We start from the raw sequence: 25,824 nt of genomic DNA, 5'->3' as shown, positions 1-25,824 counted from the left end.
ATAGGGAGTGGCTGAATAAGAGTAGCATGTGAATGTAATGGAATATTATTACACTATAAGGAATGATGGACATGGAGAGTCTAAGTAATGTGGTGAAACTTACATGAATTTAATAGAGCAAGGAAAGTAGAGTCAGGAGAATCATACACACAAAGACTCTTCATACAATGGTATAATTAGCATTCTGCAATAGACCTTTTTGTTATATCTTTCTATACTCTCCATCACTTTTATACAGACAACACCAAGAACTATAAATTTAGCCCTAATTGCTCTGATGAACTCTAGTCTTATATTAGACACCTTCAATTAGAAGGTGCCCATAAGCACCTCAATCTAAACATGTACAAAACAAATAACCTCAAACCTGGCCCCAGTTCAACTTTTCCCTTTTCTTATTTCCCTATTTATGTTGAGGCCACTCATCCTTCTAGTTACCCATGTTCACAATCTCAAGGGCATCTTTGACTTTTCCCACTTCCTCATATACAATCAGTTTCCAAATCTCACTCATTCTAACTCCACAATCTAACCTCCATTATCCACTTCTATCTATTCACATGATCATCTGAATTCTAACTCTCTCACATGGACCATTAAAATAACTTCTTTATTGGTCTTCCTGATTCTCCTCTCTAATTCATTCTCCCCACATCTGTCAAATGGTATTCTTAAAGCACAGATACGATCATATCATGCTACTACTGAAAAAGCTCGATAGGATAAGATGTGAATTCCTTTGTTTGGCATATAAAGACATCACAATCTGGCATCAGTCTATCTTTTTAGTCTTATTGCCCATCGATCTTCTCCATGCATCTTACACTAAAACCAAACCATCGCCTTGCTGTTTTCTGCGTACAATAGACTCAATTTCCTCTCTCCTTTCCTTTTCAGAAGCTATCCTCTAGCTTCGGAATGGCTCTGCTTATAGAATCCCTAGCTTCCCCCAAAGCACTGCTCAAGTTTCCAACTCCTCTAAGAAGCCTCACCTTGGTCCTTGGTGCCCTTTCAGTTGCTAGTGCTTTCCCTTGGAAATTACTTTGCATATATTTTGTATTTATTGCTTTCTATGTATACCCCCTTCAACAGAATGTAAGCTCCTTGAAGGAAGACACTGTTTTTTCGTTTTTGTTTGTTTTGTCTCTGTATCCCTAGTGCCTAGCATGATGCTTGGTATAAAGTGAGTGCTTAACAATTACATGCTTACATTGTATTGAGTAGAATTGAACTGAAAACAATAATGCAAATAAATATAATACTAAAAGTGAACATAATTCAGATAGAATGTAACGACCACTGGCAACAACTGAGGAAAGTGTCTGAATAAACTTCCTTCCTCACTGAGGAGAAATAGTAGACTATGGGTATGGAACATTACATATTTGAAGTCTTGGTCACTATATTAGATGGTTTTGTGTAATTTTTTGCGGGGGAAGAGAATGTAAGGGGGAAGGAAGTCACTGGGAAATGATTATGGTGTAATAAATCAATATGACTTTTTTTTTAAAAGAAAAACCACAGAAAAAGAAAGACTATTGCCAAAATATTAATCTAGTGTAGGAGAAAGTAAGGGTAGAAAGGCATATAAGGAATGTTAAAAGACATTTTTGGAGAATTGACAATCTTGCTGGTAAATAATTTGAAACAATGCAAAAAATAAAACCATGTATCCATCTGTGCAAATGTTCAGTTCCTTGTATCAGTACCCTTTCTCATATAGGTGCCATGTAATTGCTGATGCCAAGGATGTTCAAATCTCCCTAATTGATTATCTCTCCTCTTGACCGAAGGGGCTATTCCGGACCTTTTCATTTCTCTTCTACTCTCTCATGACACCCTGTTCTCTCCACCCTCTCAGCTGAGGATCTCAACTTATTTTTCATAGGAAAAGATAAAGCAGTTTGATGAGAGCACTCTCTTTTTCCTTCTACTCTTCATGTCACATCACTTAGGCTTCTTCCTCCACTAACTCTTTCTTCACCTCTTCCATGAAGAGGTGGCCTTTCTCTTTGCCAAGGCAAACCCCTCTACAAGAAACCTTGATTTCATCTATTCCTGTTTTCTCCAATGGGGTACTTCCTCTATTAGGTCCTTTCCATGTTTAATCCTCAATCTCTTCCAGTCTATTGGCTCATCACTGCTGTCTACAAACATATCTATGATAGGAAAACAAAAGATGATGATGATAGTAATAATTTTATATGCACGCACATACACACATGTACATATATATACATATATAAAAGAGTATTTTCTCTGTGAACAAAAAATTCAATAAATGTGATCAGAGTAACTAGGTAAAATTATGTTTGGGGATCGTTCATTCAGTTGTTTTTGGGTACTAAGGTGGTACAGAGACGAAAAGCAAAGCATTAGGAAGCACAATCTGGGGGGAGGAGTTATAACTTTGTGAAAGATCATTTAATTGTCTCTGCCAGAGTTTTCCAGGTTGACTCCACCTTGAAGCTCTAGAGGAATACTAAGTAAGGTGGTCACTTTGGGGCAGAAATATGGAAACATGCCCTCCCAGGGAAAAAGGACCCAGCCTCATATTGGTGCCTGAGATAAAACCACATTTACCCTGTACTAATTCTGGTTCTGCTTGTTCTGGAAAATTATAGCCTTCTAACCAGGAGTTTGAGTTTTCAATCATTTCAGTACTAATAGTTTAAAAGAATGCCTTGAAAACCACTAGACACAGAAGATAACCTTTCATAATCCCTGAAGTCATGGCTTCAAATTGTATAGCCATTTTCTTAAATTGTTGCTGAACTACTTATTGGCTGCTAAAGTTTCAGTGTGATTGAAGTGGATGATTCAAAAATGAGAAGGCCAGGCAGTCTGACATGGGGGAAAGAACAAAGGACTGCCAGTCAGAGAATCTGGAGGTTAGTCTTGGTCTCAGCCTTCTCTTTTGTGACATGATCCCTAAAGCCTGCTCTAGCTTGAAATCTTATGAGTCTATGAGTTCTAAAGGATTGCCTTTGGCTTGACAGATAGGTATACTTAGGAGACAGACAGTAGTTTGAGCATTAGGCTGAAGTTACCAACCTGGGGAAACAATTTCTAATGTGTGGAAGGACTTTATGTCATTAGTGATTAGTGATATTGTAGTACCCTCTACAATATATGAAAATTTTTTTAAAGTTAAAAATAAGTTATGTAAGTAAATCATGTTTAGGTTAAGAGTATTTTTTGTTGTTGTTGTTGTTTTTCACAAAACCTGACTTCAAGGGTACATTATATTCCTACTAAAGTATAAGATGTAAGTGTGTCTTATCCCTTGAATATGGCACAGATTATGAAGAGGAAGCCTGACAGTAGCAATGTCTTAGAAGACAGAATAAGCCAACCATAAGTGATAATACTAAAAAATGGTGAAAGGGTAAAGAAAGGCAATTTTGTTACACAAAATAACAAATCAGGGCAGCTATCATGGACAAAGAGCTCCAATCTGTTCTTTCTTTATCACTAGAACATAATGTACAGGGAAAAGGGCAAATGCCTGACAGGAGGCTGAGGATTCAGTCCTGGATCTGTCCCTGGGGGGCACCTTGGGCCAATCCTTTCCTTTTTCTGGGCCTCAGTTTTCTTGTTTGTTAACTGAGATGGTGAACTAGATGATTTCTAAGGTTCCTTCAAATCCTAAAATCCTATGATTCAGTTCTTTTTGCCTCATTTTTCTGAGAGGTAAAATTAGATAAGCAAATATTAAGCTTAAGAGGTAGCCTGGTACAGCGGAAAGAGTCAAGTGGCATTTGGAGTCACAGGACCTCGGTTCAAAAACTTAGTACCCATGTGATCCTGGACAAGTCACTTAAATGTTTCCTCAACTGTAAAATGAGGGGATTAGATCAAACGATCCTTAGGGCTTCTTTTAGCTCTAGATTTATGATCCTATCTCACAGTTATTGTGGGGAAACAAATATAAAGTGATATAAAATATCACTTTATAAAGATATAAAGTATTTTAAAACACAAAGTACTTTCAAATATACAATGCAACACCCAATATTAAGTACAATAATATTCCTTTGAATATCTGAAATTTATTTTACTTTCTCTTGCTTATTTTCATGCAGACTCCTCTTAAGCTCTATCTAATGCCTCCCTGGGTTCCCAAAGCTATGCCAGCAAAAACCAAACTAAGGGAGGTCTTAGGTTTATTGATTAGGAGATACAAGTGTCCTTAAAGGCCATCTAGTCTAACTTCCTCATTTTATAGATGAAGCAGTTGAGGCTCAGAGAGGTTAAGTGATTTAACTTGTGTCACACAAGTAGTAAGTGACAGAGACAGCCTAGGTTCCTTGCCTCCAGAGCCAATATTTTCCCCATTTTCTCACACTGCTTCTTGAGGTTCTACCAGACTGGAAAAACTTTGAGTTATGGACAGGGTATCTTCTATCTGAGGAATAGCCTAGCTAAATTAGGAGGCTTATCACCAGGCTGGCTGCAGGATGATGGATATTTTTGCCATAGTGATTCTCCAAGACCATCCCAAGATCTAGACGGCTTGGGATATGTGTGGGTGGAAGGAGAACCCACACTGATGAAATTACACGTCTCAAGTGGCAACAAGTGCTTTCTCTTTTGACTGCCCCCATTTTCCCCTTCTATTTCAATGATTCATCAGGAATCTTATCCCAAGTATAAATGCTATTTCAGGGAAACACAGACTCTTGGGAATGAATACGGAAAACAATCAAGATTGTACAATTTACCTTCATTATAAAAAAAAAAACTAAATACACAGTAATTTTCTATAAAACAAATGGATAAAAAAGAATCATCCTTGAAATATGTGCCCTTAAATTTGCTGTAATATAATTTGAAGGTCCCTTAAGATCTTTTCCCAGTAACAAAGAATCTGATTCAAAGCCAGAAAGACAAATTTCAAGTAGAAAGAACACTGGTTTTGGAGTCAGGGAATCTCATCTGCTACTTACTACCTGTGTGACCTTAAGCAAGTAATTTAATCCCTCTGGGCTCCAGTTTCCTCAGTTGAAAAATTAGGGGGATTAGATTAGATTATCTCTATAAATCCCTTCTATCTCAAAGTCCTAGGACCCCAAACAGACTATTGGTTAGTGCCCCACTGAGAGCTGCGGTTCTGGCTCTTCAAAACTGAGGGTTTGTAGACTTAAGAAGACTGATTTATTATAATGAAATTATGTTAAAAAATGAAGATATAAATAAAAATTTATCTCACTATTTTGGAGATATGTAGTGACATAAACAGGAAAGGATTAAGAAAATGAAAAAAAATTATGGCTGGGGGAGTGGTTAGGACAGGATTCCAATACCATAAACTTTATAATGTCTATGAAGAGGGCTTTCAGTACCAGCAAGTGATAATATAAACATAAAAAAACCCAAAGTAATACTATCTTATAGAAGGAATTAGAAATACCTCAAAAGACTCAAATTATGATAGCCATCATATCCCCATATCATACTACAAGGTGGCCATCATACATTCTAGTATTTCCACATAGAAAATAGTTTATGCTCAACTTTTGAGAGCTACTGTTCTTGTTTCATTGTAAGCGTATTAATTTACCTTTTGATTTGTGCTTAAGAAAGGTTTAGCTTGTTCTTATGGTGACTTTAAAAGATTTGGGGTACAAAATCTACAGGATTGTCTTTCTGGTGTTTTTGTTTTTAAATAGAAGACAAAAATGAAGATAAAATTTACTGGGGTTGACCTGGCTTTATAGGTGCTGTCAAGAATGCATCTGTTATCTATTATCAAGAGAAATACACTACTATTTGTATTGATATAATATTTTTGATGTATCAATATTATAAATTTTATTATACTTTCTACTTTTTAAATTTTTTTCATACTTATTTTTTTCTTTCAGTCTCACCACAATTTTATGAAGGATATATAACAGGCATTAAATCTCTAGTGTATTGAGAAGGGAACTGAGGCATAAAGAGGGTATATAACTTGCCCAAGGTTATATATTTAGTGGCAGAACTTGGCCTAGAACCCAGGTTTCATGTTCAGTCCTGTGTTATTTTCACTGTCAGGTTTCCTCTGGAAACACTTATTTATGCACAGAAAGAGTTGACTTAGAATTACCTATAAAAATCTTTTACTGTAATGTCCCAGAAACAACAGCATCCGAACTAAGGGTTATAAAATGTAAATGCTCTGAGATCTAAAGAGTTGGGGGAGTCATGACATGGTGGGCTGAACTAGGCTGGTATTTTGTGACTCAGCAGTCATAATCTTATGTGGGTGAAGATGTCAGAGGCCTAGGAGCCAAATACTTCAGTATACACAACAGCTGGATGTCACCAAGGGTGGAGATAGTGTACTAAAAGACAAACCAGAAACAGAATGGGAATTCTATGATAGTACATAAACAAAAACTCACTCCACAGGTACACATCATGAAAGACAAGGTGAAAATTCAGCCTGGATACAAGAAGTGAGGACATGACCAAGGTGGGGGTTGGGAACATCAAGGAACAGAAAGTCATTACAGGAACTATATAGAAGCAGCTGAATTGTTCATGGCTCAAAATAAAACTACACAAGAAACAGGAAAGGAGTATTAGGATTATCCAACCTGGAAATAATAACAGTATATATCTAGATTTTGGCCCTCAGTACAGTGAAAAATTTCCAAACTTTCAAAAGATTAGCTGTTGATGTGGGTTGTTGATATCAATTGTGTGTAAATTTCCGTTAGCTGAATAATACATTTTTATGGCATACTTCTACATTGCTGGAAGTCTTTGCCATTTTGTAAGAGTTTTATTAAAAATAAGAAACAAAGAAATGAACTCTCCCTTACAAACACAGGAGAATTTTCAACATGATGTAGGAGAAAGAGAACTGAATCCATAGTCAGAGGATATGGATTCAAATCTTGTTCTGCCATTTCCTATCTGTGTGACCTAGGACAAGTCAATTCCCCAATTCTAGGCATCAGTTTTCTCCTCTGTGAAATGAGGAGGTTGGAGTAGGATCTCTAAGATCCTTCCCTGTCTAAATCCTCTGATTCTAGGCACGCTGTGCTATTTTGGTTAAACACTTCCTATTCTAGTAGATTCCAGCCTACTAAGTAAACTATGGAGCTTCCTTTGTTCAGAAAGGCATCAAAGGGGCCTTTTGGTTCTTGGCTCAGTTGTGTTAGAAAGTGTGGTTGTTGTCTTTCAGTCGTGTCTGACTCTTTGTGACCCCATGTGGGTTTTTTTGGCAAAGATACTGGAATGGATTTCCATTTCCTTCTCCAGCTCATTTTACAGATGAGGAATTGAGAGAAAAAGGGTGACTTGCCCAGGGTCACACAACTAGTAAGCGTCTGAGGCCATATTTGAACTCATGAAGTTGAGTCTTCCTGACTCCAGTTCTGACACTCTATCCACTGCATCACTTAGCTGGCCTAGTGTTAGAAAGTAGCACTTGATAGTTAAAGTCTAAAATGAGTATTACCAAAATATTCTACATGGTAATCTTTCATAATTACTCCCCCAAAAAACTTTTGCCATGTATCAGAAGAGCAGCTCAAAGTTCTGCTTAATCCATGGAGCTTTTTCCCTGACTCCATCTGCCAGGAGCAATCTATTCCTCTTTTCCCTCCTGTGAATGACTGTTGTACCTTTCATGAGCTTGTGAATCCTACTTTGCTATCAAGCCAATTAGCTTTCTCTTCCTCCCATGTAACACCGCATCTCCCATCTCTACCCCTTTGCCCTGAATATGCTACAGGCCTCTTTCCTTAGCTGTCTGCCTCACTGAATCCTGCTCTTCCTTTAACATGAAGTGTTAAGTCTTTCTGAATCCCCACAACTATCTTATATTTAACTACTTTGTATATGTTTGTATTTATTCATTTTATATTTTTTCTGTATATATTTATATTTGCATATGTTTCACCTGTTAGAATGTAAGCTCCCTACAAGTATTTTTTTATTGTTCTTTGTATTTGTGTCCCCAGTTCCCAGCATGGTGCCTGGAATGCAGTAGGTACTTAATAAATACATTGATGGATGGATCAATATTTATCTTCATATGACCCCTAGAGTCCAGAAGAATGTATTACTGGGTAATAGGCATTTATATTTACTGAGATCAGAACTCTATTTCAAACAAAGTTTTCAACATAGGAATCATATTTTTTTTTTCTGAAGAGATAATCAGCTTCCTACCTAGGATCCATTTTTCTGATAAGTACTTGATCTCTGGCTGTTTCTTTCCTCTGTAGGGACCAATGTAGATACTGGCTGTGAAGGGGTTCCTGGATACTTGGCCTCCACACAGCTGTACAAGTTCCCTCAGCTTGGCACAAGGGGGCTGACAGGCTGCGGTTATGAACATCACTGGTTGACTGGCAAAAAGGTCTCCTTGGTACTGTCCTGTTGACAAATGACGCTCCAGACGGCATATCTGTTGTGATAAAAGAAAAGAGAAAAGAATTATGATAGTTCTCAACAGATTCATTCTAATTCCAAATCTCTAAGCTGTGAAGCTCATCTGTTTATTTGGGAAAAGAATGATTTGAATGCACACTTTCACATTATCAAATAAGTTTTGACTTTGGAGGGTCCGGAAAAGATTTGACCATGACATCCAAATGATATTTAGTATTTTTCAAGAAGGCAGCTAGGTGGTACTGTGGATAGAGTTCTGGGCCTTAAGTCAGGAAGACTCATTTTCCTGAGTTTCAATCTGGCCTCTGACACTTACTAGCTGTGTGGCCCTGGGCAAATCACTTAACCCTCTTTGCTTTAGTTCATCATCTGTAAAATGACCTTGAGAAAAAAAATGACAAAACCATTCTAGTATCTTTGCCAAGAAAACACTAAATGGGGTCATGAAGATTTGGACATGACTGAAAAAATGACTGAACAACAACAAAATTTTCCAAGGCAGCCTACAACCAAAAAACCTATTCTACATACACATTAACTTACATCATTTAAGCTGTGTAATTATTTCTCCAAGTTCAAAAATTAACAACACCAAAATACACAGCTAGTCATCATAACTGTGAATGGGAATGGGATGAATTCTCCCATAAAACAGAAGGAGACAGCAGAATAGATCAAAAACCAGACTCCTACAATATGTTGTTTACAAGAAACACAGTTAAAGCAGAGAGACACACACAGAGTAAAGGTAAGGGGCTAGACCAGAATCCATTATGCTTTAGCTGAAGTTAAAAAAAGCAGGGGTAGCAATCCTGATCTTAGACAAAGTAAAAACAAAAATAGACCTAATTAAAAGAAATAAGGAGGGAAACTACATCTTGCTAAAAAGGTATCATAGACAATAAAGCAATCAAAATAGAAGAGCAAAGAATAATCTACCTATCAGATCTACGGGGAGGGGAAGAGTTCATGACCAAATAAAAGATAGAGACCATTGCAAAATGCAGAATAGATAATTTTGATCATATTAAATTGAAAAGCTTTTCTACAAACAAAACCAATGCAACCAAGATTAGATGGAAAGAAGAAAGGTGGAAAACAATTTTTATAGCCAGTTTCTCTGATGAAGGCCTCACTTCTCAAATATATAGAAAATTGAGTCAAACTTATAAGAATACAAGCCATTCCCCAACTGATAAATAGTCAAAGGATATGAACAGGCAGTTTTCAGATGAAGAAATCAAGGATATCAATAGGCATATGAAGAAGTGCTCTAAATCACTTCTGATTAGAGAAATGCAAATTAAAAGAACTCTAAAATACTACCTCACACGAATCAGATTGGATAAAAGGAAAATGATAAATGTTGGAGAGGATGTGGGAAAACTGGTAGAGTTGTGAACTGATCCAACTATTTGGGAGAGCAATTTGAAAGTATCCAAAGGACAACCAAACTATATATACCTATCCTTTGACCCAGCAATACCACTGGTAAGTATGTATTCCAATGATATCATAAAAATGGGAAAAAGACCTACATATGTAAAAATATTTATAGTAGCCCTTTTCGTGGTGGCAAAATATTGGAAACTGAGGGAATGTCCATCAATTGGAGAATGGCTAACCAAGCTGTGATATATGAATGTAATGGACTACTATTGTGCAATAAGAAATGATGAACTGGCAGATTTCAGAAAAACCTGGAAAGACTTGTACAAACTGATGCAAAGTGAAATGAGCAGAACCAGGCAAACATTGTACACAGTATTGGCAACATCATGTGATGATCAACTGAGCTCTTATCAGCAACACAATGATCAAAGACAAGTACAAAATACTCACAAAGGAAAATGCTATTCATGTCCAGATAAAGAACCGTTGGACTCTGAATGCAGATTGAAGCATTTTTTAAACTTACATTATTCTTTCTCATTTTTCCTCCTTAAAAGTGTCTTCTTCTACAACTGTGACGAATATTGAAATGTTTTACATGACAGCACATGTATGAATTAAATCAAACTGCCTACCATTTTCAGAAGAGGGGAGGGAAGGAAGGGAAGGAGAAAAATTTGGAACTCAAAATCTTGTAAAAATGAATGCTAAAAATTTTCTTGATATGTAATTGGAGAAAATAAAATACTATTTAGAATAAAAAAAAATGAACACCAATCTTAAAGTGGGAAAAAATCCATTACCTATAATACATGAAGCCTATAAAAGTAATTTAGATGATTTGTTTATGTGAAACAAATCCTAACTCAGAAGAGGTAACTAGTGGACTCATGTCCAGCACCAGGCATTAGTTCTTGCTTCTGTAAGACTGTAGTTCTGGGGATGCATTTGTATAATGAAAGATACAAATATTTCACAAAGCTCAGTGTGGGACTCACTGTGTGTTTACCCACCCTAACTCAATTTCGTGGGTACCAGTGGTAAAGTCACCTCCTACAAACATATTAAGGTACCTTGTGCATTAGCTTCCACCTATGACTCACCTTAATCCTGTCATTCCATAACCTTTACTGTGCATAGTTATTAATACAGGCAAGAAAGGCATAGGGGATAGACCACTAGACTCAGGAAGACCTAGGTTCAAGTCTTATTCTGTACACATTGTTTGACTCTGGACGAATTATTTAATCTCTGAGTGACTCAGATAACTCCCTAAAAGTATCTGTGGCAAAGGTACCAAACTGCATTGATACTTCTTACATCAAAGAAATAGATCCTGTGATTAGCATGTGCATTTATCTTTGGTATGGAATGACTATCCTGTGTAGAGAGGTCCTAAAAGTTTATACTTGTAAAGTCATCACATTTATGACTCAAAAAAGCCTCTCACATTCCCTTTGCTACAGTTAGCAACCGGTTTTTACTCAATCAGTTAAAAACACCTAAATATATGATCTTTAAGACTAAACTTCTGTGGCCATAAGCAGTTCTCAGACTTATCTCCTTTGTAAATCTGGGTCAGCCTTAAGGGTGAGTAGCAAATCCCTTCCTCAACATCACTTCTTTATTATGCTGCCTGCATGACAGAAAATGCTGATGGTCACTGAAGTTGGTGGGGGAGTCAGGACTTAATGGGCAAGGTGGGAGCAGTTAGGAAGGAAGAAAGAATAGTGAGAGCTCCAAAACCCAAAGTACCTCAGGCTAAAGTTCTTAGAATATCTGAGAGATGGTTTTCAGTCTTTCCTTTGAAGGGGGTTGTTATATTGGGATCCATGGACCCTCCCAAGGGTTCTGTGGATAGATTTATAAAGGTCTTTGAACTTGGATAGGAAAAATACATTATTTCTACTAGCCTCTAACTGAAACTTAGTATTTTCATAATTTATTTTGAAACATTACCAGACTGCCACACAGCAGTCACAAAAAAATTTGAGAACTTTCGTTTTAGAAGTACATGGGTGGAAAGTGGAACCCTCATTTTAGAAGAATGAGTTGTGCTGGAGTCAGACTGTTAAATTTTCAGTGTGAGCATTACCCCTTAGAAATCAGTAAATGCTACAAATTAGGACTTGTTTCGTTATTTTTTTTTATTTCTAGGCTTAAGAAAGTGAAGGAAAAATGTTAATAATGCAGATTTAATTTAAAAGTATGTCATATATATATATATATATATATATATATATGTGTGTGTGTGTGTGTGTGTGTGTGTATGTATATTTAACAAATGAGCTGATTGTTAAGCATTTGCCAACATACCACTAATTCTAGGCATGGGGCTATCCAATGAAAAAGCAATGGTGGGGGAATAGAAGGTTACATGCAAGAAATGACAAGGCCAGAGTCACTATACTGTAGAGCACACGGAAGGGAGTTAAGTATAAGAAGGCTGCAAAGGCTGGAAGGGATCAGGATGTAGAGGGCTTTACATGACCTGCACTTTAGGAAGACTGCTTTGTCAGCTGAGTGGAGGATGGACTGGAGTGAGGAGAGCCTAGAAGGCTACTGCAATCCAGGTCAGAGGTGATAAGGATGGGCATCAGGGTGGCAGTTGTGTGAGAAGACTGAAGGGAATATATATGATGGATATAGTAAAGGTAGAAACAAAAAGACTTCATAAAGAGATTAGATATGTGGACTGAGTATGAATGAGTAGTTGGGGATAACACTTAAGTTGTGAGACTGGGTGACTGTGGAAGATGATGGTACCAATAACACAAAACTGGAAAAAAAGAAAGGTTTTTCAAGAAGGTTTAAAAATTCTATTTTGGACTTGAGTTTGAGATGCCTTTGGGATATCAGGATAATGTTGGTGATGTAGGAAAAGGAAGTCAGAGCTAGATAAATGGATCTGAGAATCATCTGCATAGGGATGATAACTGAATCTATAGGAGCTGATAAGATCACCAAGGGACAGAGAATAGCAGAAGAAGAGAATACAGTTATCCTTTCCACATTGGTGGGGTTAGGGGTGTGGTGCCCCATGATCTGGAAAATCCATATAAAATCTGTTGGCTCTCTGTACCAGAGAAGAAATTGAATTATTATGGTATTAAAAGATAAAATATGTTGATACTATGTAATACTATACATATATTTTATGCATTTCTGAGTTTCTAAACTTTTTTTATGTTGTTTGCTAGCCTTTGTATGTCATCTACAGATTCTGCCAAACTTTAAAAAAATTCCCATTTAATTTCTTATGCCGACCCACAACATATTGAAACCACGATGGAGAAAGTCATGAAGTGGAAGAGATAACTGTATAGCCTAGGATGAAATCTTTTATTTCACCTTGCTTAGTGGGAATGACCTGGAGAAAGATCCAGCAAAGGAGATTGAGAAGGAACAATCAGATAGGTGGGAGGAAAAACAGGAGAGAGCAGTGTCATGAAAACCTAAAGAGGAGATAGTATACAGAAGAGGGGGATAAATAGTGCCCACAGTTGCAAAGGTCAAGAAGAAAGGGGAAAATGAGAGTGAGAGTTGATTAAGAGAGGGATTATTTTTAGGCAAAGAGGGTATGGGAAACAAAGTGACTGAAAAGTAGAAGAGGATAGAAGACAACATACAATTAATAATCAAAATTGACCATGAATAGGATGAATTCACTTATTGAGTAAGCTAGACAGGATACCAGAATGGATTAGAAAGTAGAATCCAATTACATGTTGTTAACAATAAATAAGTTTGAAGGAGAAAGATGTACAGAGTTAAAGTATGTTGCTAGAACAAAATCTATTATACTTTAGCTGAAGTAAAAAAAAATGGTATGGCTAACAATCATGATTTTGGACAAAGAAACAACAAAAAGAGACCAAGTAAAAAGAGAAACTACAGTTTTCTGAAGCATACCATAAACAATGAATTCATAGCAATAGTAAACATATATGTACTAAATGGCATAGCATCCAAATTCTTAAAGGAAATGTTAAGTGAGTTACAGGGAGAAAGAGACAAAACGATAACAACAGAGAACCTCAATTTGCCTGTCTCGGACCTAAATTAGTCCAACCAAAAAATAATGCAATTTGAAATGAAAGGTGTGAATAGAATTCTAGAAAATTCTTCATTTCCCACCAGCTGCTCTGTTTGCTTTCAACTCTACCATCATCATTCCCTGGCTTCTCCCCTACACCAGGATTAGTTCATCACCAGGAAACTCATCATCATAGAGATTGCTTCAGCTTTGATACTCACACCTCATCAGCAACCTAGAACAATCTACCTCTCTGATTGGAGGGCTGAGCAAAACACTCCTCCCTGAGCCTCCCTCTTTAGAGAGCTCAGTATTCCCAAACATCTCTTCATTTTCCACCAGCTACTCTACTTGGTTTAGATTCCAACATCACCACACCCTAATGCTGGATATATTCTGCTCCTCACCTGCTCTTTGTGCATTGTCCTTTCCCATAAGATTATAAGCTCCTTGAGTTCAGAGTCTGTCTTTTGTTTTATTATGTGTATCCCCAGAGCTTAGCATAGTGCCTGGCACATAACAGACTCTTAATAAATATTTATTATATTGCAATGTAGGAAAGTTAGCTATGATAGAGCTCTGGAGATTACTGAATGGGAATAGAAAGGAGTATGCATATACTCATATGTGCATGCGACCTTCACAAAAATTGATCATACATATATTAGGGCACAAAACTGCACAAAATCCCCAAAGCATAAATGTTAAACACAGTTTTTACATATAATAATATAATAAAAGTTATATTCAATAAGGGGACTTTGGAGCAAAGATTAAAAATTAGTTGGAGATTAAATAGCTTAATCCTAAAGAACAAGTAGGTCCAAAGAATAAATTATAGAAACAAAAAAATTTAAACAAGAAAAATTAAATTAAATTAAAAAAATAAATTAGAACAAGAAAATTTAATTAAAGATAATGAGAGAAAAGAGACAATAGATCAAAATTTTTGAGATGTAACCAAGGTAGTACAGTAGGGAATATTTATATCTCTAAAACCTTTCATCAACAAGAGAGAGAAAGAACAAATTGGGAATGTAGCTAAAACAACAACAACAACAACAACAACAACACCCTAGAAAACCAACAAATTAAAAGCCCTCACCTAGAACAGCAATCTTGAAACTCAAAGATGAGATTAACAAACTTGAAAGGAAAAAATCTGAATTAATAAAACTAGGAGCTATTTTTTTGAGAAATAACTAATAAAATGGATAAGCAATTATCTAATTTGATTTTAAAAAAGAAAAAAAGTGTTAGTGCCAAATTACTAATATCAAAGATGAAAAAGGGAATTCATACCTAATGAAGAAATAAAAGAAAGTATTAGAAACTATTTTGCTTAATTATAAGGCAATGAAACTGATAATCTAAATGAAATAGACGAACATTTATAAAAATATAAAATGCCAGGTCAACTGATCAGGAAATAGAGTATTCAAATAACCTAATCTTAGAAAAAGAAATTGAACAAACCATAAACAAACTCCTAAAGAAAAAAAAAAGAACCCAGGACCACATGAATTTACAAGTAAATTCTACTAACCATTTAAAGAGGTTAATCCTAATATTGCATAAAATGTTTGAAAAATAGGAAAAGGAGTCCTACCAAATTCCTTCTATGATATAAATATGGTCTTGATATCTATACCAGGTAGAATCAAAACATAGAAAGAAAACTATAGAGCAATATTCGTAGTGAAAATTGATGCAAAAAAAATTAAGTAAAATACTATCCAGGAGACTATGGTAAAATGGCACAAAGATCAAGCTGAATTTATACCAGGAATATAAAGCCAGTTTAATATTAGGAAAACTACAAACATAATTGATCTTATAAACAGCAGGAACAACAAAAATAATGATTACATCAAAAGATGCAGAAAAAGTTTTTGAGAAGATATAATACCAATTCCTGTTGAAAACACTAGAAAATATAAGAATAAAATGAACTGGAGCAGAGCCAAGATGGCGGCTGGAAAGTAGGGACTAGCATGAGCTCCCTGCAGAGTCCCTCCAAAACCCTATAAAAAATGTCTCTGAACCAATTCTAGAACTGCAGAACCCACAAAATAGCAGAGGGTAGCAGGGCTCCAGCCCAGGACAGCCTGGATGGTCTCTGGGTGAGGTCTATCCTGCACGGAGCTGGGAGAGGAGTGGAGCAGAGCCCAGCGTGGGCGGCGGGGACCAACCAGACCAGGAGCCTGGCGGAAGAGGCCCTAGAGCCCTGAATCAGTGAACTGCAGCAGTTACCAGGCTTCTCAATCCACAAACACCAAAGACAACAAAGAAAGTTAGTGGGAAAAGCTGCGGGAGTGGAAGGAGTTCCCGGTTCAGTCACCGCCCCCGGGGCAGCGGAGGTGGGACAGCTACAGAACTACAGCTGCAGTTACTTCCAGCCCCAGGCCCACCTGGTGGGAGGAATTAAGTGGCGGATGAGAGCAGGAGTGCAGAGCCTGCTGAAGATCTAAGTCCAGTCTGGGTTGGGGGTTCTTGGGGAAGAAGGAGTGCTGGTGTGGCAGAGCTGGTGCATCCCCTCAAGCTTGGAACATAGTTCTCTTAACTCTACAAGCAGTCATACCCTGCTGAAAAACTCAAGGGTCAAGTTAGTTGGCTGGAAACATGGCCAGGCAGCAAAAACGCACCCAGATGCAGTCTCAGACTTTGGAATCTTTCTTTGGTGACAAAGAAGATCAAAACATTACAGCCAGAAGAAGTCAACAAAGTCAAAGAGCCTACAACAAAAGCCTCCAAGAAAAACATGAACTGGTCTCAGGCCATGGAAGAGCTCAAAAAGGATTTGGAAAAGCAAGTTAGAGAAGTAGAGGAAAACTTGGGAAGAGAAATGAGAAGGATGCGAGAAAACCATGAAAAACAAGTCAATGACTTACTAAAGGAGACCCCAAAAAATACTGAAAAATATACTGAAGAAAACAACACCTTAAAAAACAGACTAACTCAAATGGCAAAAGAGCTCCAAAAAGCCAATGAGGAGAAGAATGCCTTGAAAGGCAGAATTAGCCAAATGGAAAAGGAGGTCCAAAAGACCACTGAAGAAAATATTACCTTAAAAATTAGATTGGAGCAAGTGGAAGCTAGTGACTTGATGAGAAATCAAGATATTTTTTTTTTAATGCAATTTATTTATTTAACAAATTTGATTTTCAGCATTGATTTTCACAACAGTTTGAATTACAAATTTTCTCCCCATTTCTGCCCTCCCCCCCCACTCCAAGATGGCGTATATTCTGGTTGCCCTGTTCCCCAGTTAGCCCTCCCCTCTATCACCCCCCTCCCCTCTCATCCCCTTTTCCCTTCCTTTCTTGTAGGGCAAGATAAATTTCTACGCCCCATTGCCTGTGTATCTTATTTTTTAGTTGCATACAAAAAGTTTTTTTGTTTTTGAACATCTGATTTTAAAACTTTGAGTTCCAAATTCCCTTCCCTCATCCCTTCCCACCCACCCTCCCTAAGAAGTTGAGCAATTCAACCTAGGCCACACATGTATTATTATGTATAACCCTTCCACAATATTCATGTTGTGAAAGGCTAACTACATTTTGCTCCTTCCCAACCCATCCCGCTTTATTGAATTTTCTTCCTTGACCCTGTCCCCTTTCCAAAGTGTTTGTTTTGATTACCTCCACCCCCATCTGCCCTCCACTCCATCATCCCCCTGCCTTTTATTTATTTTTTTTTTATCTTCCTCCCTCTTCTTTCCTGTGGGGTAAGATACCCAATTGAGTATGTATGGTATTCCCCCTCAGGCCAAATCTGATGAGAGCAAGGTTCACTCATTCCCCCCTCACCTGCCCACTCCCCTCCTCTCCTAGAACTGCTTCCTCTTGCCACCTTTATGGGAGATAATCCACCCCATTCTATCTCTCCCTGTCTCCCTCTCTCAGTAAGTTACTCTCTCATCCCTTAATTTCATTTTAAGAAATCAAGATATTATAAAACAGAACGAAAGGAATGAAAAAATGGAAGACAATGTGAAATATCTCATTGGAAAAATCACTGACCTGGAAAATAGATCCAGGAGAGATAATTTAAAAATTATTGGACTACCTGAAAGCCATGATCAAAAAAGGAGCCTAGATATCATCTTTCAAGAAATTATCAAGGAGAACTGCCCTGATGTTCTAGAGCCACAGGGCAAAATAGAAATTGAAAGAATCCATTGATCGCCTCCTCAAATAGATCCCAAAAAGAAATCTCCTAGGAATATTGTCGCTAAATTCCAGAGCTCCCAGATCAAGGAGAAAATACTGTAAGCAGCCAGAAAGAAACAATTTGAGTATTGTGGAAACACAATCAGAATAATCCAAGATCTAGCAGTTTCTACATTAAGAGATCGAAGGGCTTGGAATAGGATATTCCGGAGGTCAATGGAGCTAGGATTAAAACCAAGAATCACTTACACAGCAAAACTGAGTAATATGCTCCAAGGCAAAATACAGACTTTCAATAAAATAGAGGACTTTCAAGCTTTCTCAGTGAAAAGACCAGAGCTGAATAGAAAATTTGACTTTCAAACACAAGAATCAAGAGAAGGATGAAAAGGTAATCAAGAAAATGAACAAGAAAAAGAAATTGCAAGGGACTTACTAAAGGTGAACTGTTTTGTTTACATCCCTACATGGAAAGATGATATGTATGATTCATGAGACCTCAGTATTAGTGTAGCTGAAGGGAATATGCATATATATATGTTTATGTATATATATATATATGTGTATATATATATATATGTGAATGTGTATGTATGTATATATGTATGTGTATGTGTATATATGTATATGAGAGAGACAGAGAGAGAGAGAGAGCGGGCACAGGGTGAGTTGAAGATGAAGGGAAGATATCTAAAAGAAATAAAATCAAATTAAGGGATGAGAGAGGAATATATTGAGACAGGGATAGGGAGAGATAGAATGGGGTAAATTATCTCGCATAAAAGTGGCAAGAAAAAGCAGTTCTGTATGGAAGAGAAGATAAGGCAGGTGAGGGGGAATGAGTGAATCTTGCTGTCATCAGATTTGACCTGAGGAGGGAATACCATACATACTCAATTGGGTATCTTACCCCACAGGAAAGAAGGAAGAAGAAGATAAAAAGGGGGGATGATAGAAGGGAGGGCAGATGGGGGAGGAGGTAATCAAAAACAAACACTTTTGAAAAGGGACAGGGTCAAGGGAGAAAATTGGATAAAGGGGGATAGGTTAGGAAGGAGCAAAATGTAGTGAGTCTTTCACAACATGAGTATTGTGGAAGGGTTATACATAATGATACGCATGTGGCTTATGTTGAATTGCTTGACTTCTTGGGGAGGGTGGGTGGGAAGGGAAGAGGGGAGAGAATTTGGAACTCAAAGTTTTAAAAACAGATGTTCAAAAACAAACAAAAAAAGTTTTTGCATGCAAATAGAAAATAAGATACACAGGCAATGGGGCGTAGAAATTTATCTTGCCCTACAAGAAAGGAAGGGAAAAGGGGATGGGAGGGGAGTGGGGTGACAGGAGGGAGGGCTGACTGGGGAACAGGGCAACCAGAATATATGCCATCTTGGAGTGGGGGGGGGAGGGGAGAAATGAGGAGAAAATTTGTAATTCAAACTCTTGTGAAAATCAATGCTGAAAACTAAATATATTAAATAAAATAAAAAAAGAATAAAAATAACTTTCTTTAACATGGTAAGTAGTAATCTAAGCCAGCTTATCTGAAACAGTGATAAACTATTTGCTCTTCTAATAAAATCAGGGTAGTAAAGTAAGGACATTGGTTATCACCATTACTATTCAATATGGTGCTAGAAAAAAAAGCTAATTATAGTAATAAGACAAGAAAAAGAAACGAAAAGAATAGGCATAAGCAAAGAGAAAACTACATCACTTTTTGCAGATGGTTTATTTAGGGAATCAGAGAGTGTTAACTAAAAAACTAATTGATATTAATATTTCAGCAAAGTTGCAAGATATAAAACAAATTCACAAATCATCAGCAATTCTGTTTATTACAAACAAAATCCAGCAGGAAGAGATAGAAAGACAAATTTCATTTAAAATTGCTATAGAATGTATAAAATATTTTGGAGTTTATCTGCCAAGACATATGCTAAATGAAGTATATGAAAACAGTTACAAAACTTTATTTACACAAATAAAGGCAAATTTAAATAAATAAGGAAATATTAAAATTTCACATAGGTAGGCCAAGTTAATAAAATAAAAATATCAGTATTACCTAAACTAACCTACTTATTTGGCACCATACTAATTAACTGTCAAAGGATTACTTTAGAGAGCTAGAATGAAAAATAAGAAAATTTACCTGGAGAAATAAAAGATAAGGAACATGCAGAGAATTAATACAAAGTAGAAAGTAAAGGACCTAGTAGTATCAGATCTCAAACTATGTCACAAAGCCAGAATCATTAAAATAATTTGGTACTGGTTAAGAGTACAGAGGTTAACAAGAAGATAGATTAGATATACATTATACGTAAGAAAATGAAGACAGTACCCTACTATTTGTTGAATCGAAAAAACTCAGATTCAATTCACAATTCAAGAAAAAAACTACTGGGAAAATTGGAAAGCAGTCTGGCAGAAAGTAGGTGTAGATCAACATCTCACATTGTATACCAAGACAAATTCCAAATTGGTCCATTACTTAGACAAAAAGGGTCACATCATAAAACAAATTAGAGGAACAAGGGAAAAATTACTTGTTAGATCTATTGATAGGAAAAGAGTTCATATCCAAACGAGATAGAAAGGACTGCAGGAGATAAAATGAATCATTTTTATCACATAAAACTACAAAGTTTTCATACAAATAAAATTAATGCAGCTTAGAGAAGAAACATGTAAATAGGAAAAGAATCTTTGCAGAAAATTTCTTCAGTGAAGTTTTCACTTCTGATATATATGGAATTGATTCAATTTTATTAGAATCAGAGCTATCCTCCAATTGCTAAATAGACTAAGGATATGAACTGGAAGTTTCCGAAGATGAAATTCAGGCTATCAGTAACCTATGAAAAATACACTAAATCATTAATAATTAGAGAAATGAACATTAAAACAACTCTGAGGTTCAAACTCACGCCCATCAGATTGGCAGTTAACAAAAAAGGAAAATGTTGGAGGAGATGTTAGGAAGCAAGCATACCAATGTACAATTGATAGTGCCATGACCATCAACAGAGGCATGGCTGAACATTTTATAGTATATGTGTGTGATAGAATACTCTTGACCTGTAAGAAATGATGAAGGATATGTTTTCAGAAAAACCTGGGAAGACTTGAATAAACTGAGGGAAAATGAATTGAGCAGAATCAGGAGGATGATTTATATGATAACAGAACTATTGTAAAAATAAATAACTTTGAAAGAATTAGGAACTCTTATTAGCACAACGAGCAGCCACAATTCCAGAAGACTCAAAATGAAACATGCTACCGACCTCCTGATAGAGAGGTGATGGACTCAAGTACTGACTGATTTTTGGGGGGTTGGAGGTTAGGGAGGAATGGACAATACGGGAATATTTTTTTTGCATGATTATAAACATTTGTAAAAGGGTTCTTTTCTTTCTTTCTTGTTTTCTCAGTTGAAGGTGGAGTGTGAAGGAGCAAATGCAGATTTAAAAATAAAATTTAATTAAAAAAAGATTATTGGTAACTTTACAAAGAGCAGTTTCAAGTGAATGATGAGTTTATAAGCCAGAATACAGAGGGTTTAGAATCCAGTGAGAGACGAAAGAAGATCTCTGATTGTTCAGTCTTTCTCAGAAACTTCATTTTAATGAAAGTGCTTAGGCCAACTATATTCATGTCTTTTTTCTTCTCTTGTTTAGGTTCCTGACTCTCTAGACTTCTTTCTACACCATGCCCTTCTGAAGGCACTTTAACCTTCCTTTTGTGTGTCTTCTTCAATAGAACATAACCTCATTCAGGGCAAGGACTGTTTGTTGTTGCTGCTGTTGATATTTATGTTCCTAGCACTGACACAGTGCTTGGCACACAGTAAATGCTTAATACATGCTTTTTGACTTGCTGACTTGACTTAAGGAGAATAAACAGAAGTATCAATTGTAGATAGTTTTCTCAAGGATTTTAGCTATGACAGGAGAGGAAATAGGATAAAAGCTAATAGGGATAGTCAGATCAACTGAGGGCTTTTTGAAGTCTGGGAAGAGAGGACTTTTTAAAATATGGGGAGCAGATGTAGATAACAGAGAAGAGGCTATTGAGGGGTTGAGAATGACAGAAGAGGTAATGTGCCGGAAAACATGAGATGGAATGGGATAAAGGGTGCATGTAGGGAGGTTCACCTTGGCAAGGAGAAGGACTACTTTATGTGAGACAGAAGTGAAGGATGGGATAGCTGAGTAAGAAGTTTGAATGAAATGAGATGAGGGGTGAAGCAGGAACTCCAGCTGAATAACCTCTATTTTGGGGGGTAAAATATATGGCCAGGTCCTCAGCTAAGAGGTTGGAGGGAGGAAGTGCCATGAGAGGCTTGAAGACCAGTAAGAACGTTTTGAAACTGACTGCAGTGAGTGGCTAGAAAATTGATTAGGCGGTTGTAAAAGGACTGCTTAGGGTAACTAGGTGGCACAATGGACAGAGTACCAGGCCTGAAGTCAGAAAGATTCATCTTCCTGAGTTCAAAGCCCGCCTCCAACACTTACTAGCTGTGTTACCCTGCGCAAGTCACTTAACCCTGTTTGCCTAAGTTTTTTCATCCGTAAAATGAGCAGGAGAAGAAAATGGCGAACCACTTCAGTGTCTCTGTCAAGAAACCAAATGGGGTCATGAAGAGTCAGACACAACTGAAACGACTCAACAACAAGAACAGGATTGCTTGCAACAGGCAACATGGTTTCTTGATTTTTCTCCAGCTCCAATCAGCAACATGTGAACAGGAGTGAAAGCAGTAAATGGTGGGACTAATCCAAGGTTGGGACTCAGCAAGGCATGACTGGTGGGCGATAAGGTAAGAGAGCAAGAGACTCTAGTGTAGAGGAAAATGTAGAATCAAGCTGTTTCACTAAGGTACTGAGATCAGGAAGGGAGGGGAGTGTGTTCACTGCAGGGGTGATGACCTAGGGAAAAACTGAGGAATGGAAGGATTAGAGATCACAATGAAGATGAAGAACAGGGTTGCAGGCCATGGGGCAGAGAGAAAGATGAAATGACAAAAGATTATGATCTGATAAAAAAAAAACCAATTTTGGAGTTCAAGATTATTGAAACATTTGTGGGTGATGGCAAAAACAAGGGTATGTCCATCTTCAATCGTATGAGGTTGAATGGAGGAGTAGGTCATAGGAATTGAGTAGATTGAAGAACTGGTAAATTAGCGTGTATGAGGGAGTATCATATGTTGATACCTCTAGTATGGAGTCAGTACCTGAGGAAATAAAAATTGTGAACTTAAAAAATGAGGCCCAGAAATGGATCATAATAGGATCATTTAGAGACAAAAGGTTCCTTTGAGCTCATCCAGTGCAATCCCTTTATTATAAATTTTAGGAAGTTAAACCGAGATATTAGGAGACTTGTCCAAGTTCACACAGGTCACAGAAGGCAGAATGAAGATCTGAATTCAGGTCCAAATACAAATCCACTATTCTTTCCACTGTAACATGTAAGGAATGACTTGCTCAAGGTAGGCCACTAAATTAATCAATAACTGGAACACTGGAGATTCGACTAATTCTTGATTCAATGTCCCTTCCATAATATCATGTGGCTTTTCTGTTCTAAGAAATCACAAATCTTATACAGAAACAAGATGTCCCTTAAATGTAGCTGTGACTTTTTAAAATCAATCTAATGAACTTCTTTTAAAGTTGACCATTTAATTATCTTCATTGATCAACAAGTTTTCCCTTTGACAGTATGAGTAATATTTCATATTAAATAATCTGAGGATCTCAAACTGCTTTAAGTATTTGCCAATAATATTCACCACATCTTTGTGAGACAGACGACCAAGGGTTACTTACATTTATTTTCCTGATGAAAAAAGCTGAGGTCAAAGGAGGCTAAGAGATTTGCCTTGTGCCAAATAATGAGTCATCAATGAATCTTTTCTAATCACTTTCCCTAACCCCTGGACAATGCTGACTTAAAAAAAAAATAATATCACAAGAATGGTGTCTTCAATTCATGTATTTTCAGGCTTTCCCAGAATTTAAACTGAAAACTAATTCCTCATTTGATATTAGCACTACATACTTTGATTGATTTATTAATAAAGAGCCGAACCAAATATGTGGTATAAATAATCATACCAGCCAATGATCTTAACAATTACACTTTTTAAACTTAAGATTTGCAGTACACAGGTAAACAAACAATATGCTCCATTGTTTATGTTTAGAACCAGAGATTGCAAAGGGATGAGGGGGATCTATTTTTGGTGGTTAAATAGCTTTAAACTCCCATTTGAAATAGCCAACAACATCAGCTAAGATGCTGTGTTTCAAAAGGAAAGGAAAATAGTCTCCCCTAGAACTCAATTCTATTTAATTACTTAAAGTTAATAATAAGCCTGGGATCCCAGGGCTTTTCTACTTCCAGGTTTCTTTTGTTAGCCCACATGCCAAGGTTTCTAACTAGAAACTAATGAGCACTGGCAATCTCTATTTATGTTAAAAACCCAATGAGACATGTTATTTTGAATGAAGGCATATAATTGAACTTGATTCTAATACTGCTGGGCTATATATTTCCAGGATTCAGGTTTAAAGGAGACTGCTGTACTTTCAGCACTTGGTCATTTTTTTCCTTCATACATTTATTTGTTGAGGTCAAAAAGAAAAATGTTTGCCTTGTATAGTAGAGGCTTGGTAACACACATTATCTATTAAATTTACCTCTTAGGAAGGGAGTAATTAAGATAAGATTAATAGCTGGGAGGATGTTAGGAATCAGGGTCATTCCTCAAAATATAATGTAGGTCTTCTAGAATTTTAGAATTGAGAGAGCACTAAAAGGTCATTTAGTCCTGCCCAGTAAACATACAGTTCTATTCAATGAAAGAATTTCCTTTAAAACAGCTTTAATAAGTGACCACCCAGCCTCTGCTTGAACACTTTCAATATCAGGGATCTCACTACTTAGAAAGGCATCCCAATCCACTTCTAAACAACTCTAATTATTAGGAACCCAAATCTACTTTCCTATAATTTTCATTTACCCACCAGAAAAACAAATCTAAGTCTCTTTTTACTGAGAGGGTGAGTAGTTTTAGAAATAACTGGACATGGGGATTATGTTTATTCTTCTCCCAAGTCTTCTCTGACAGCCTAAATATCCTCAATTCCTTTAATTTTTCCTGTTACAACATAGTTACCAACCCCCCTCACCACCCTTGCTGCCTTCTACTGGCCATACTCTAGCTGGGCTATTAACAACAGTCTTCCCTTCAGACACTATACTTAATTTTCTTGGTATATACGATGAAGATGATTCAAGATTACAGGAGGGAAAGTAACCTTAAAATTTTAATCTTTATGTTACAGCTTTTCCTCTGAATGATGTACTAAAATTCAACAAACATTTGTTAAGTATGTACTATGTGGAATATATTATAAACTAAAGAAAACTGGACTTGGAGTTAGGTGATCTGCATTTGAATCCCTGTCAAGCTGCTTCCTACCTGTGTGACTATGGTTACTGTGTGATTACTTAATGTTTCCAGATCTCAGGTTCCTCTTGAGTAAAATGATTATAATAATTTAATCTCCTTCTAATTCATAAGGTTGCTGAGAGGATTAAAGAGATAACGTGCGAAAAGGCATTTGTAAACTAAGGCATTATATAAACAATTATTAGAATTATTATTCATAATGACTACACCTATTTCCAGGTCACATAATAAGGGGCATGAATTTTATATATCATGAAGACATTTAAATCATTTATGAAATGAGTATTATATGCTAGTTGATATATTTTTAATGGTCTACCATCATACTACAATCTATAGGA

At 36.7% G+C, this 25,824-nt stretch overlaps 1 protein-coding gene across 1 annotated transcript in view; it reads right to left on the bottom strand.

The window, feature by feature from the left end:
* The window catches only part of MCPH1 (microcephalin 1), a 341,986-nt gene that overhangs the window by 14,902 nt on the left and 301,260 nt on the right, over positions 1-25,824 (bottom strand). Inside the window, exon 13 of the mRNA XM_036748364.1 lies at positions 8,170-8,407. Coding sequence (XP_036604259.1) covers positions 8,170-8,407 — 238 coding nt within the window. The remainder of the gene's footprint in view (positions 1-8,169; positions 8,408-25,824) is intronic.

Source organism: Trichosurus vulpecula, chromosome 3 (assembly GCF_011100635.1).
Source record: "Trichosurus vulpecula isolate mTriVul1 chromosome 3, mTriVul1.pri, whole genome shotgun sequence".
Classification (NCBI taxonomy): Eukaryota; Metazoa; Chordata; class Mammalia; order Diprotodontia; family Phalangeridae; genus Trichosurus; species Trichosurus vulpecula.
This window is presented reverse-complemented; position numbering and strand designations above follow the sequence as displayed.